Here is a 13735-nt window from a genome sequence, read left to right on the forward strand (position 1 = left end):
CATTTCAATTTTTTTTACCACTGGTTTGGTGGGCGTGGCTTGGGTGCGCGTGGGCAATCTGCTGTGCCACGCAAAGCAGCTGCGCTTCAAAAGCAGGAAATAAAGGGAGCACGGGCAAGCGGGTGGACCCAACAGCAGAACGCAGGAGAGAACTGATTCGATCTCCGCTGCTCATTGGTGCTACCAGCTCAGCAGACTCGGGCTGTACTGGTTGAATTCCACCACTGCTTTGGGTAACCCGGTTCTAAGCTATATAGGGCTTTAAAGGTCAAAACCAGCATTTTGGCTCCAAAACAGCCAGCCAGTCTAGATGGCATAGTACATTCACATTAGCCAATCCCAGTGAGAAACCTAATTGCTATATTAGTTTCCAGTTCATTTTCATAAAATGCCTCATGTATAGCGTTCTGTGGAGTATTTTTAACATTTTTAACATTGAATCAGAATCTGGCTTCATCTAAGTTTAAATGCATTATTCTATGCCTTCCACTCTGGAACAAGAGAAATTTTTTTTCTGCATCCTTTTGTTAGTTGTGAAGTCATGTCTGACCCATCACGACTCCATGGAAAATATTCCTCCATTTTTCTGCATAACACCCTTCTATAAGACATGCATTCAAAAATTTCAAGAGTACAATCATATCCACACTCAGTTATCTTTTTTGAAGGCTAAACATACTTAGCAGCTTCCATAGTCCCTGATCATCCTTTTTGCCCTTTCCTGAATTATCCTAATTTATTGAATTCTTGTTAAAACATGTCACAACAGGACAGAATACTCAAAGTGGGGTCTGATAAATGCATGATACATTGGAAGTTTTACCTTCTATGAATTGAAAATTACACTTCTATTAATGCAGCATAAAATTGCATTTATATTTTGCAGCTATATCACATTGATTTCAACAATTTTCATTCTGTTACTTTTAGTCCAATCCTTATGTACCTGGTTATGAAATTTCTTCCAGTTTTCAAGGATACAAAACAATCCATATTTGTCATTCTCAAATTTTATAAGTGTTCCATTTTCTATTTTAGTCAAGCAATTAATGAAAATACTGAAATAATGGATTTGACTCTTCATTGTGATGACCCATTCAAATTTATCTATCACATCCAAAATAAGTTTTGTGGCAAAGGTTCCATGGTGGGAATCCAAGTACATCCTTTCCAGTTAGTGAGTTTTGTTAGTGAGTTTCTCCTCTAAGAAACACCTAGAGAACATGTCCGGTAAAATCAATACCAGGAACAACTTACTCCAGAAACTAAGAGGATCAAGATGGGGAGCCTCAGCCTCTACTCTCAGAATATCAGCACTAGGGTTGGTCTACTCCACAGCTGAATACTATGCCCCTGTTTGGCTTATAGCTGCCACACTAGCAAGATCAATGCTAGACTAAATGATACAATGAGGATCATAAGTGGTTACATAAAATCTACTCCTACTTGCTGGGTCCCCGTCTTGAGCCACATTGCACCACTAGCTCTACGAAGGTAGGAAGCCTAAGTGAAGGAGTACAACAAATTATGAGAAACCCACTTCTTCATGTGCATGCTGAACTTCTTCATCTATTAACTGGCAGGCTTAAATCCAGGAAGCCCTTTCTGGCACTACTCAACAGCTGTCTAACAACTTTGACATCAAAGCACAGTGGAAGGGCTAATGGGCTGCCGAACGCCCAAATACAGGCAGTTACGTAGATGATCCTACATAGAAGATGCCAGGTTTTGACCTTCCTCACCGGCAATGGTCAACTCTGAACAGGATCCGTACCCAACATGATGTCTTCCAGGACTCCTTGTATATGTGGGGTCCTGTCTCTACCCCTCAGTGTTATTATGGTGCTCCTTGACAAAATATCCATCACATTGTGTCTGAATGTCCAACAAGAGCTTACACTGGCCCAATGTCTGATTTTTTTCAACATAGACCACCCTGTCCTTGAATGGCTGGGTGGACTGGACATTAACATTGAGCCACTATAGGTCCATGTATTTGCCATACACTAAATAAACAAGTGAGTTTTGTGCTTCCCTATGCACTCTATTTTCTTGTGTTTGAAGAAATATATGCATTTTTAAAATATATTTCATATTTTTATACTTATGGAGATATATGTGCATATGGAAGAGAAGTACAAGTAGTCCTCATTTAATAACTGTAACTGGGACAAGAAATTGTTGCTAAGCAATGTGACAGAAAACAAAAAATAATAATATAGACTATGCTAACTTGGATGGCAGTTCTTGTGGGTCTGGTTGCGGTCGTTAAGCAAATTACACAGGGTCATTAAGTGTGATGTCTCATGACCACAACACATGACTAAGACTTCCTGAGAGCTTCCCCACTGACACTACTCCTCAGAAGCAGAAGATTGCAAACGGTGATCCTGACTGAGGGATGCTGAGATCATCATGATTGAGCACCAGTTGCTAAGCATCCAAATTGCAACCATGTGACTGTGGGAACATTGCAATGCTGGCATCTTCAAAGACCAGCCATAAGACTCCTTGTTCAGTGCTGTCTTTGAATGGTCATTGAAATGGTCACTAAATGAGGACTACATGTAGTTGTTTTAACTGTACAGGAATTTATTTCTGGCTATATGATCATAATAATGGTTTTGATTGTTTCAGCCTCTTTATTTTATTTCCCTCTCTCTTCAGAGATGTGGAAAATAATATAGATCAAAAATGTGGTTGGTTGCAATCAAGAGAAATCAATTGGAAGAAACTGGAAAATGAATTCTGATAAATTGTAACAACGTTGGCACAGTCAGAAACTGAAAGAACTATAAATGTGCATATTTTGATTCAGTGCATAATATCATCATGTACATCTGTTTTCCCCAAAGGCTATTTAAATCACTATTCTCAAAATTCCCAGCAAGCAGCAACAGAATTACAGTTATTGTTATGACTAATACCAGTAGTTGTTTTCTCAATGCCTTTATTAGCATTATGAAGAACAGAGATGCTCATCCATTTCTTTGCACTAGGTTTAATACCTTCCATACCTTGGGAAATAACTTTACATTTTATTTTATTTTTTGCTGTCATGAATCATTTGTTACCAGTTCCACGTGTCTTATAGATAAAAACATTAATGCATGTTAGGAGTGTTAAATAAATGTATATTACTAGACAGTCCTTATAAGAAAAATGATATAATTATTTTTGGAAGCAGAAATAGTATTTAGCATATTTACCAATAGGTCCTAAATCAGGTAACTCAAAATGTACACCATATATTTCTAGGATATAGCCTCGAGTTTCTCCAAATACTTCCACATTAAAACGCATTCCTTTCTAAGGAGGAGACAAAATACAAATGTAAACATTAGGACTAATTATTATTGTTCCAAATGAAAATACACTATCAGAGAATATATCAAATTCCAGCTTATCTCCACTAAGTTCTTCCTGAAAATAATGCAGTTTGCATTGCATTAAAGTACCAAAAAAGCTCTGTTTATCAGATGTGGAGGTATCTACAAAAGCATCTGAATTTCTGTTAATATTACAAAAACGTGTAGCTACTTATTTATTTATTTTGTTTCTATGTTATAATTCCTGGAAGCTGTCATAAAATAGTAACTCCCAACCTTCAAGAACATAGATATAATAATGACAAAATCAAGAAAGATAAAAAGTAGATGACACAAACATCACTTTTCCTATCGTCCAGCGTAATTTCCCCCAAACCCCAGAGGAATGAAGGATCTCTCTGCCAGGAGGGAGTTCCAAAGTGAGGTGGTATCAACTGAAAATCCACTTTCCTTTTCAGAAGCCTTCCAATTTCATAACTCACATTTCTTTTCTTTTTCTCCTAATAAAATCCTTTTGAGATGATAACTTCTGAACACTTACCCTGAGTGCTCTCCCCTGAAAATTTTTCTATTGCCCATACAAAGATTATCTTAATTTGAAAATGTGCTAATTTTTGAGCTGGTTGTGAATAACTGTAAGCCACTTGAAGAAGGACCAAAGACTGCAGTACAAAGAGGTTCCCCTCAAAGCAGGCAGGCACTTTTCCCAAACTTTGATTCAGCTGTAGGATATAAGTGTTGTGAAAAAGCAAGAAGATACTTGAGCTTATGTTATGCTTAGAGTGGTGGTAAAAGAAACTTGACAGATCATGGAATTTATTTTTCTTCCTAGCATTTTCTCACAAATGTAGGGTCCAAGTTTTTTTGGATCAGCCAAGTTGTCAGGATTCCAGCAGTTACCCCTACCCCATTTAAATCATGAGTCTCGAACCAAACTTCCAAAACTTAAAAAGGATTTATTGGGAGTTAAACTGTCTGGCACTGCCTGGGTGCAGCCGACTCTGAGACACATAATTCATTGTCACCCTTGACCCTTGTTTCCCCCCCCCCCAGTGTATCGTAATTCATATTCTCCAATGGGACACATCCATAGCCAAGAGTCATCAATCATGCTGTCCAGTTAGAATTTTGCGCAGCAGAAACTTCAGTCACCTAGTTACTATCTTTGAAAACATTTATGGAATGCAGTTTTGGTTTGCAAGTTGCTACACTGCTCCCCCCTCCCTATCTGTTGGCAACTCTAAAAAGACCATAGAAATATTTTATGAGTTGACACAAGTATTGATCCAGTGGTTGCCAAAGGAATGGCCTGCTGGCTTGTCACCTGAGCTTGTCATAGACTGAGAGAGAGAATGCTGGCCCAAAATTATCCAGAAGACTTTTATGCCTAAGGTGAGGTTATAGAACATCTCCTGACCAAACTGGCTCTTATTCACACAGATGTATCATATCTTTATGTGACAGAGAGAGAGAGGGAGGGGGTAGGGAGGTAGGAATGTGAGAGAGACAGTATATGAAACATTTCTTAAATGATGCAGTATTAGTCTTGCACGTAAACAACCAGAAGGAAATATGTGCACATTACTTAGAACCTTAAAAAGTTACACATGTGTACACAATCACATCTTTTTAGAAAAAGCATAACAAGCAGGAATAAATGAATAATATTTTTGGAATAAATTCAAACATGGATACATATCAATGTTCCTCTGTCCATTTCACTCAGGAATTATGAGTTGAAGAGTGAAGAATAGGCATATGGGTCTAGTGCTTACCTGAATGACACAGATCTCATTTGGTTCCACTAGCAGCTTGCCAAACTCTGTAGTGATGAGCAGTTTGCCTTGCTGTGGTACTGGATAAAGAAAATGCAAGCACAGAATTATGTTTGTTTATCCCAGATAGTATAGTGGTAATTTAAAAAGTGCTTGATTTTTAAATTAATATTGTCAATTTTATAAAATAAATTTAGGAGAAATATTGAAATCTCTAAGTTTCTATATTTTAATACTCCCTTTGATATTATGTTTTATTCCAAACTCCTACTAGGTATGCCTGAGTGTTGCCTCTATAAGCAACCAACATATTGAGATCACAGGGAAGGCAAAGACTGCGGCATTAAAGATGTGGAAACAGAACTGCCAGGAATGATGATTATTTAGAAACACAGGATAAATTTCCAGAATAATGGATATTATAAACAGGGGCATTCATAACTGGGATGCAATCTGATTATGGACTTTGGATTTTGTTCCAAATGAACTGGTTGAAATATTTTGGGTTTAGTTCATTGAATTAAAATATTTTGTAAGAGTAATTATGGTGAGATGCAAAATGAATTGACATTTTCACAAAGTCACCCTGATTCAGAGGAAGCAACATCTAATTATAATCAGAAACAATTTGGGAGGCATTACTACTCACTATAGTGAGAGCCAGTGTGGTTCCAGTGCCAGTTAGGCAACAGATTAGAAACTGGGAAATTGTGGGTTGTAGTCCCACCTCAGGCCAAAGCTAGCTGAGTGACTTTGGGGCAGCCCCTCTCTGTGAGCTTTAGGAAGCAGACGAGGGTGAACCAGATTTAAAATCCTGCCAAGAAAATGGCAGAGACTTATTAAGGCAATTGCCCAGAGTCAACATTGACTTGAAGATGGAGGTGGAGGCTGTGGGTCATGTACTCCTTCAGTGTTCTTTTTACTCAGAGATTTGGGAAAAACATATTCTGCCAATAATTGCTAGGTATTCTGGCTGTTATCTCCAGGGGCTGCTTAAGTATGAACAGCCCATAACTACAGTGCAGGTGGCTAGATTCTGCACTGGGGATTCATTGGAAACACATGATTAATCCACCATAATTATGTTATGTAACAAATATGGCAAACTCTTTGCACTGCTTATTCCTTTCCCTTTTAGTATTAAACTGACAATGGGCCACATGGTTTATAGTTTGTGATTTTAGTATAGTTAGACCATTTATAAGTTACAGACTGGATTTTATCATAGGTTTTAGTTGTTATTTATTATTTTATACTATAATATTTAATTGTATCTTTACAGAGTGTTTTTATTTGTTGTGGTCTCTGGTCTATGACTGCAATAAACTGAATTGACTGTTGACTTGAAGAGACAAAAAAGTAAGTCACTATAATAAGTAGCATTATAATGGGAGAAAAGCTGGACTTGGAGTATCAAGAACTTTTATTTGATGCCTATAGAATTAATCCCAAACTATTTAAAATAATGTTTGATATTTGGGTTTCCTTTTTTCAAGTCAGGCTAATTTTTCCTTTTTTATCTCTGATTGCTAATAAACTTTTTCTATGAAATTGCTATGAAATTGGATGATTTTCTAAGTTTCTGATAAACTTGCCAGTCTAGATGACATAGATGATATCCTTTAATTAATTCTAATATGGAAAAAATATTGGAAGAATATACAGTATTTACAGGATCTTGTTCTAGGGACACCTGTCTTTGCAAAACTTTATTTTATTTGATCAGCATGTCATCTGACTGTGTAATTAAGATTCTTCATATTCTTTCATTGGCCCAATTAACATTCCAGTTTGTAAAAGAAATAACAGTATACAAACTTTCAGAGTAATAGTTTGCAACTCACCAATCAGAAAGTCTCCATCGGAATTACAAAAACATCTATATTGAAAAAAAAACCCAAGTTATTACACAATTTGGGGGAATATATTATGTACTCTAGATTCTAAAGTCATAGTCTGAAGAAACTATGTCCGGAGAGGAATTATACTTGCCAGCTCTTCATTCCACTCTGGTCATCAACAGAACTGTCTTCAGTTTGTCATTTCTTCCTCAGAAGGTCAATGAAACTTAATTTTCAAGTAAATTCGTACAAAAATTCCATGCTAATGTGTGCAGAGATTCCACTGTTCTGCCCATAGGATATTCAGGATAGAGTTATTTAAATCACTTGGTATATCTTAGTATATCTAACACTCAGGAATTACTAATAACTTCAGTGAAATCAATAGTTTGCTTTACATTTGGATAGAAAGATGAGAATCCACAAGCTTGTTTTTGACCTGTTAAAGGTGCTTTTACACCTTCCCCTTGTAAGAAGGTACCCCCCTTCTTCAAAAATAATTAACAGTAAAAGTCACTTCTATCAAAGAGGAAAAACTTCCCTGAGAATAAGAAACAATCCAAGCCTCTCCGTTGGTGTCTCTATCAGCAATAGCACTAAACTGCTTCAGGCACTATTCACACCTCTAAAGAACTGAAGCAGCTAGGCACCGGCAAATAGAAGAAGATACTTTGTTTCATCCATGAGTACCAAATCCACAAACAGCCAGTCTTTTACAAAGCAGACAGATGAAAGACCTTTTTAAATTTACATTCCCATCCGCCTTCAAAAGACACCTTACCAGAGAGATGGCAACAATCCGACACATCTTCACACACACATTCAATAAATATTGTACAACCCAAAATAGTTCAATTTCAAAGCCCTAGAATTGTATAAAAATCCTTGCACCTATCAGGTTACTTGGTCAGCTGTCCCAGAAAGGAACGTTGCTGCCACCATAGTTTCTAAACCACAGATAAAGGCCTCCTTTCAGCAGCTGCCTTTGGAGACTCATTTTAAAGAGATGGCACCTTTGCTCTTCCAGCTGGGTAAACAAACCCAATTTCTTCCAACTCCCTCTTAATGCTAGATTTGAAACTCTGGATCAATCCATCAGATAGTCAGTGAAAATATAGGGTTTGCCCTGTATTACTACTGCTCTAATCACCTGATAAGAACTTTCTGGTGCACTGCTAGACATTACAATCACAGTGTATATTATGTTGCTAAAGCTTAAATCTATAATTTTCAGAGGCTTCTATTTGTAAGAAAGTCTTGTTCATCTACCATGGAACAAAGCAGGCTAGATCTGAGCTTCCTTCTTGACTAGGAATTGCACTACATTCACCCTGGGAGGGTGTGTAGGAGTGCAGTTTTCAGTTGGAGTAGGATATTGTCTCCCTCAACCCAGTCTTTTCTGCCACACATGGACTTGGGAAGAAAACTCCTGTGGGAGACTAGAATTTTTGGCTTGATATGAAGAAAATGGGAAAATATGATCATCTTTCTGAGTGAGTTCTAATGAATCAAAGAAGCAAGCACTGGGAGTCACCTTTGACAAGATTTGTTTTCCTCTCAAGTCAGCTAAGTGTCAGAAAAATCAGTGAGGGAGCTGCATGTCAAATTACTTGCTTTTTATGGTTTTATTGAAAACAGCCTTTCATTTTTCTGCTACATGGTTTTTTGTGGGGTTCACATATAGCTGCCAATGCTAGATTTCTTTTTCTTTTTTAAAAAACAAATTTTATTAATTTTCAAAGACAATACACAAACAAACAAAACATAAAATGTAAGAACATAAAAAATCTTTTCTAAAAACTGCTTATTGAGTTTTTAACAAAACAAATAAAACATCTTGTTTAAGTACAGCATAATTCCAAATTATCACATTTCCATACAAACACAATTTAATATGCATCTTATGTATTCAACTTCATATCTTATTACTCTTTTTGCAACTTCTCACTATTTCTTCCTTTACTTCTATTCAATTTTATTCACTTTCTTCTGTCTTATTTACTATTTCATATGTTCTCATCCAACATTCTTCCAAAATTTTATTAATTCTCAATAAACAAATATAAACAAACAAAACACGTAACATGAAGACATAAAACTTCTTTTTAGAAAGCGGCTTAACCCCGGGTTACATCTTTTTGTATAGACATAAATCAAATTCATGCTCACCTTATATACTATTTCATATCTTATTTAACATTCTATATTTTCTATATGTCTTCTCCCCTCTTTTCACTCTCTTAATTCTATTTCATTTACTTCATCTCAATTTAAATCATTATACTTGTATCTTTTGTCCGTTCTTTTTCAATTATCTATTTATCTTTTCTCTTTAATACAAAATTTTTTCTGTAATCACTGGTTGAAGTATGACGCCTTTCTATCTTTCCCCCAAATTTAACACTTAAAATAATACATAATTTCCATTCTGATTCTGCTTAGTACATTCTACATAACATTTTAAAATAAAATCATAATAAGCTTATAGTATAGTAAAAACAATGTTCCATAACAAATTAATTAATTAAACTCTATTATTAAATCTTAAACATTTTACACATTCCCTACAATGTTCTATTAACACATATAATATTCCAATTTTCTAACTCTATTTCAAATACAAATACTATGATACAATCTTATGTACTTTTGCAGAATCTCTTTTTAAATTGTGTTTTACCCTTTGTCTCTAAAAAAAAAACCTGTTTTTTTAACATCTTGTTTTAAGCCTTTATAATTTCTCTTCCCTTTTTCCCTTTCTTGTTGAATCTAGCCTTTTTACACCCCCATCTCTCAATATCTGCCCTCTTAGTCTCCCCTCTCTGTTGTATTCCTCTTTTCTATTGCTTTCTGACATTATATCGATTTTTCACCTTATTTTTCCCTTTCTTGGTTGTTTTTTTAGATCTTGAATTCTCCATTTTCTTTCCCTTTTTCCCCTTTTCTTCCTCAACTAAAGTTGTTTGTCCATTAAAGATGGCTTCTTCTTCTTCTTCATCCCAGCTTTCTTGTTGCTGTATTTCCTGATAAGTAGAAATCGCCATTTCTAAGAAGTGAAAAACAGATCCAGAAGAGCCCTTGCCTTCTTGTTCCTCTTCTTTTAGCTTTTTAAATTCCATTTTCAATTCTTCAACAGATAATGCCATTGTGATTTTTTTAAAACAATCCAAATGTTTTTACTCTTTCAAAAGATAGTTTGCAAAAGTCCCAAAGTCATCAAGTAATCAAAATCAACACAAACTGTTTCATTTAGCACTTTCTTCTTTTAATACTTTCTCTTCCTGGGGTAGAATTCAATTACACAATTCCAAGATGATTTTTTAGAAGTCTTATTGCAGTTTAGTCTCTGATCTTATAAGCTCCAAGCAGTCTCCTCCAGTAAAATCTTAGTATAAATCATTTACCTCTCCCTTCCCACTTATAGCAAAAAGATTTGAATTTTTAAATGTCAGTGTTTAGAAATCTTTAATGTCCCCTTGGCTTTAATTTTCAAAATTAGTTACCTTCTGTTGCCAAAGCGGGTATTTCTGATTTCCATCTGCTATCTCTGTAGGGAAGGAGAGTGAGAAAAAAACTTTCCCTTTTCACTTTCATCTGCAGCTTTTTATGATCTTCTTGGGAAACAATGTATCATTTAGAAAGCTAAATTTCCAGGGTATTCAGATGTTACTTGTTGTCCCAGTTCAGCCAAAAACTTTCACTTTCTCAACTTCCTCCTGCACAAACTTGTCCGGCTGAGAGGTTCTTTGTGGCGACCATTGCTGACCACTGCTCCACCGCCTTTGGAAAGGGGAGTTAAGCCAGCTGAGGAAGGGAGTTGCGATGCCCCTGGCCCCCTGCCTGGATCTCCCCTATCTTCAGTTATCTCTATGGGATAACTATAGCCTCCAAATCCAGTTCCGGTTTGTCAGGTTTCGGCAGCGGAAGGAATCCGCGAGTGCCTCCGATCCAGCTGGCCAATGCTAGATTTCTTTAAATACTTTTTACTGCATATCAATAACTTCCCATCTAAAGGTCTCATGTAATAAGAAGGTTAAAAGAAAGAACTGTATCCATCAATCAGACAACAAGGCTCAGTAAGCTGGGATTCCCTCCCTCCTTTGTGTAAAATATTAACCCTCCTTATCATCAATTTCCTGGTTTCTATTGCTAGAGAATAGGCTTTCCTTCTTACAAAGTCAAATTACAATATTTCCAGCAAGGTCAATTTCTTGTTCTAGTGATGCATAGATTTCTAAAAATTCTTTTGTCAAATAGATTGCTATGTCTTGCTTCAGACCCCCTTAGAGAATAATATTCTTGTACATTTCCCTCTGCCTATTGTCACTTTTACTCTTTTGCTAAATTTACTTGAAAAAAAGGTGATTTCCTGAAATAACCAGCCTAAATCTGAAATCAGTAAAATGTTCTGTTTAACCCTTTTTTGGGGTGGGGGGGAATGGGGCTAAACTTAAAGTCAGGGTCTTCTTCTAAGCAGACAAGGCCTGAAAGACAAGGTTCATGAAAGTTATAACAACATTTGATAAAGAATCAAGCTGGAACCCATCTGCCCCATTTTGTGACATAAATTATGCATACTACATAGATGAGGAAAGAAAGGAAAAGTTCCTTAATAGTAGTCAAATCTCAATGAATAGTCAGAGCATCTGGGTTCTCTACATATATCCACACTTTTAGAAATTTAAATAGAATCCATGAGATAGTCTGACTTCATACAGACCTGTTAATCATGGAGCTGTTACAGATGAAGATATGAATTGCCAGCCCATTCCCTGACTTTGGCTCACCAGCACCACACAAAGTATATAGTCCCTATGAAAAAAAATATAAGAAAATACAAGTATAATCATTGGAATCCTTTTGATTTCCTTTGGTTACCATCATAATGCATGGCAGAACCAGAAATTCAGAACCTAATGCAGTTTAATGAGCTCTCTGTTGAGGAGAAGTTTAACTGTGGGGCACTGGTGTTTGAGCAATTTTGCTTTCCTAAAACTACAGAATATGAATACTTCTGGATTTAACAGCCAAGGTTTTAGCTTGCTGTTTCAGAAGAATTGAGAAATTCTTTAACATAAGGCTTAATTGCCATGAGTATCCTGGGTTCTAGTTTATATAGACATCTATTGGAAGACTCTGACTTGACCTTGTAAAAAGCTGAACAGCAGAAATGAGTTGGCAAAGTGTTCATGCAGTTGAAAAGGCACAGGGTGAAATTAATGTGGAGAATATTATCAAAGTTAATTATCAAGGAGAGTTTTAAATATTGAAAAAACAATTTATTTAGTGCTTTTTGTATAGGTACATATTCAAAAGAGTTATCTGCCATTGTTGTGGGAATTGCAAGTCTGTAAAAGTTGTCATTTTACAGTTATTAATTAGCAAGTGGTTGCAAAACAAAACAGTTACAAAATGAAGATTACATGCAGGTTAATCTTTATGCATGCAAGAATTAAGATTGAAGGTAAGTCTACCATGACCTCAAGTACCTTTCCTTGAAGCTGAAAACTCCATTCTTAGTCATATTAGAAAGATTAAGTGAAAAATGTTTTTAGTGCTTCTATATGGTTACTTACAGTTACAAAGTCCAGCTTTTTTTGAAAGATTGTAGGGATCTCAAATGGCTTCCATCTCAACTGAAAGAAAGACAAACACCATTCTAAAATAATTGATACCATCTGACTTATTTTATACTACAATTAATATATTTCTTATATAAAATGTCCAGGTTTGGTCATCACAGTACAAGAAAATTGCTGAGGAACTGGAAAGAGTATAGAGAAAAGCAACAAAGATGGCAAGAAGTTTGGAAACTAAATCCTATAAAGAACCATGTGCTTTGCATAAAGTAGAGAAAACTAAGGAGGGACATGGTAGCAGTTTTATGATAACTGACTTTACAGGGAAGAGATTGTGGGTTTAGTCTCCAGAAAGTCTGAGGAAGAGCAAGAACCAGTAGGTTAATGCTTTGCAGAGCAAGATCCATATCTGAAATAAGGAATAATTTACTGAATGTAAAAGCTATGAAGTAATAGAACAGACTGTCCCCTAGAATTGTGGATGTTTCATCACTGTTGGTTTTTTTTTTAAGAAAAGATTTATCTGTGATGGTTTGATAATTTCTTACCTCCTATATAGGGGGCAAGACTTGAACACTTCTGAGGTTCTTTTGAGCCCTATTGTTCTATATTAATCTGCTTGATATCTCAGTTCCAGTTGTTAGGATGAGGAACCACTAATGGTCACTCTCACAGTTTTGAAACAGCTGTAACCAGCAGATTTAATTTTCAGCCATCACCTGATTATCAGATTTATTATTAATTTATTGGTCACCCAACCTCAGTGGACTTTGGTAAATGTAATGATGGTATCTTGACAAGTACTTTCTTGAAATCAAAATACATCTGCTAAGCAATGTAGAAGATCAAAGCATTAGATAAATTTAAACTCTCAGGACTTGTTCTAAATAATCCATGCTGATTTATCTGCAAACTTTTACTGACTGAGTTCTCTTCCCCCAAACTTCCCCAGATATTTATGTTTGACAGTTTGATAAGCAATTCCTCAGTCCATTTGTTCTGCACACTTTAATACATGGATAATGTTTGATGAGATTCACTCAAAGCAGATCACAAGAGTGGAAGGATTTGTTTTGGGAGATTTTAGTTTATGCTATATATGGGAAAACACTTAAACAAAAACTTGAAAAAAGTCAGCCAGAGGTAAGCACAAATGATTCCAAACTGAACTAAATAAGGAAAATGGCACTCAAGTGGAAAAGTACCAGAAA

The 13735-nt window shown here is 35.9% G+C and overlaps 1 protein-coding gene across 1 annotated transcript in view; it reads right to left on the reverse strand.

Moving 5' to 3' along the window:
- HGD (homogentisate 1,2-dioxygenase) overlaps nt 1-13735 on the reverse strand; it is a 35621-nt gene that overhangs the window by 11031 nt on the left and 10855 nt on the right. The window contains exons 5-9 of the mRNA XM_026713369.2: nt 12522-12581; nt 11666-11757; nt 6949-6983; nt 5105-5184; nt 3210-3309 (exon numbers count right to left, since the gene is read on the reverse strand). Of these exons, the coding sequence (XP_026569154.1) occupies nt 3210-3309; nt 5105-5184; nt 6949-6983; nt 11666-11757; nt 12522-12581 (367 nt within the window). The remainder of the gene's footprint in view (nt 1-3209; nt 3310-5104; nt 5185-6948; nt 6984-11665; nt 11758-12521; nt 12582-13735) is intronic.

Source organism: Pseudonaja textilis, chromosome 2 (genome assembly GCF_049901715.1).
Source record: "Pseudonaja textilis isolate UNSWEBS1 chromosome 2, rPseTex1.2, whole genome shotgun sequence".
NCBI lineage: Eukaryota > Metazoa > Chordata > Lepidosauria > Squamata > Elapidae > Pseudonaja > Pseudonaja textilis.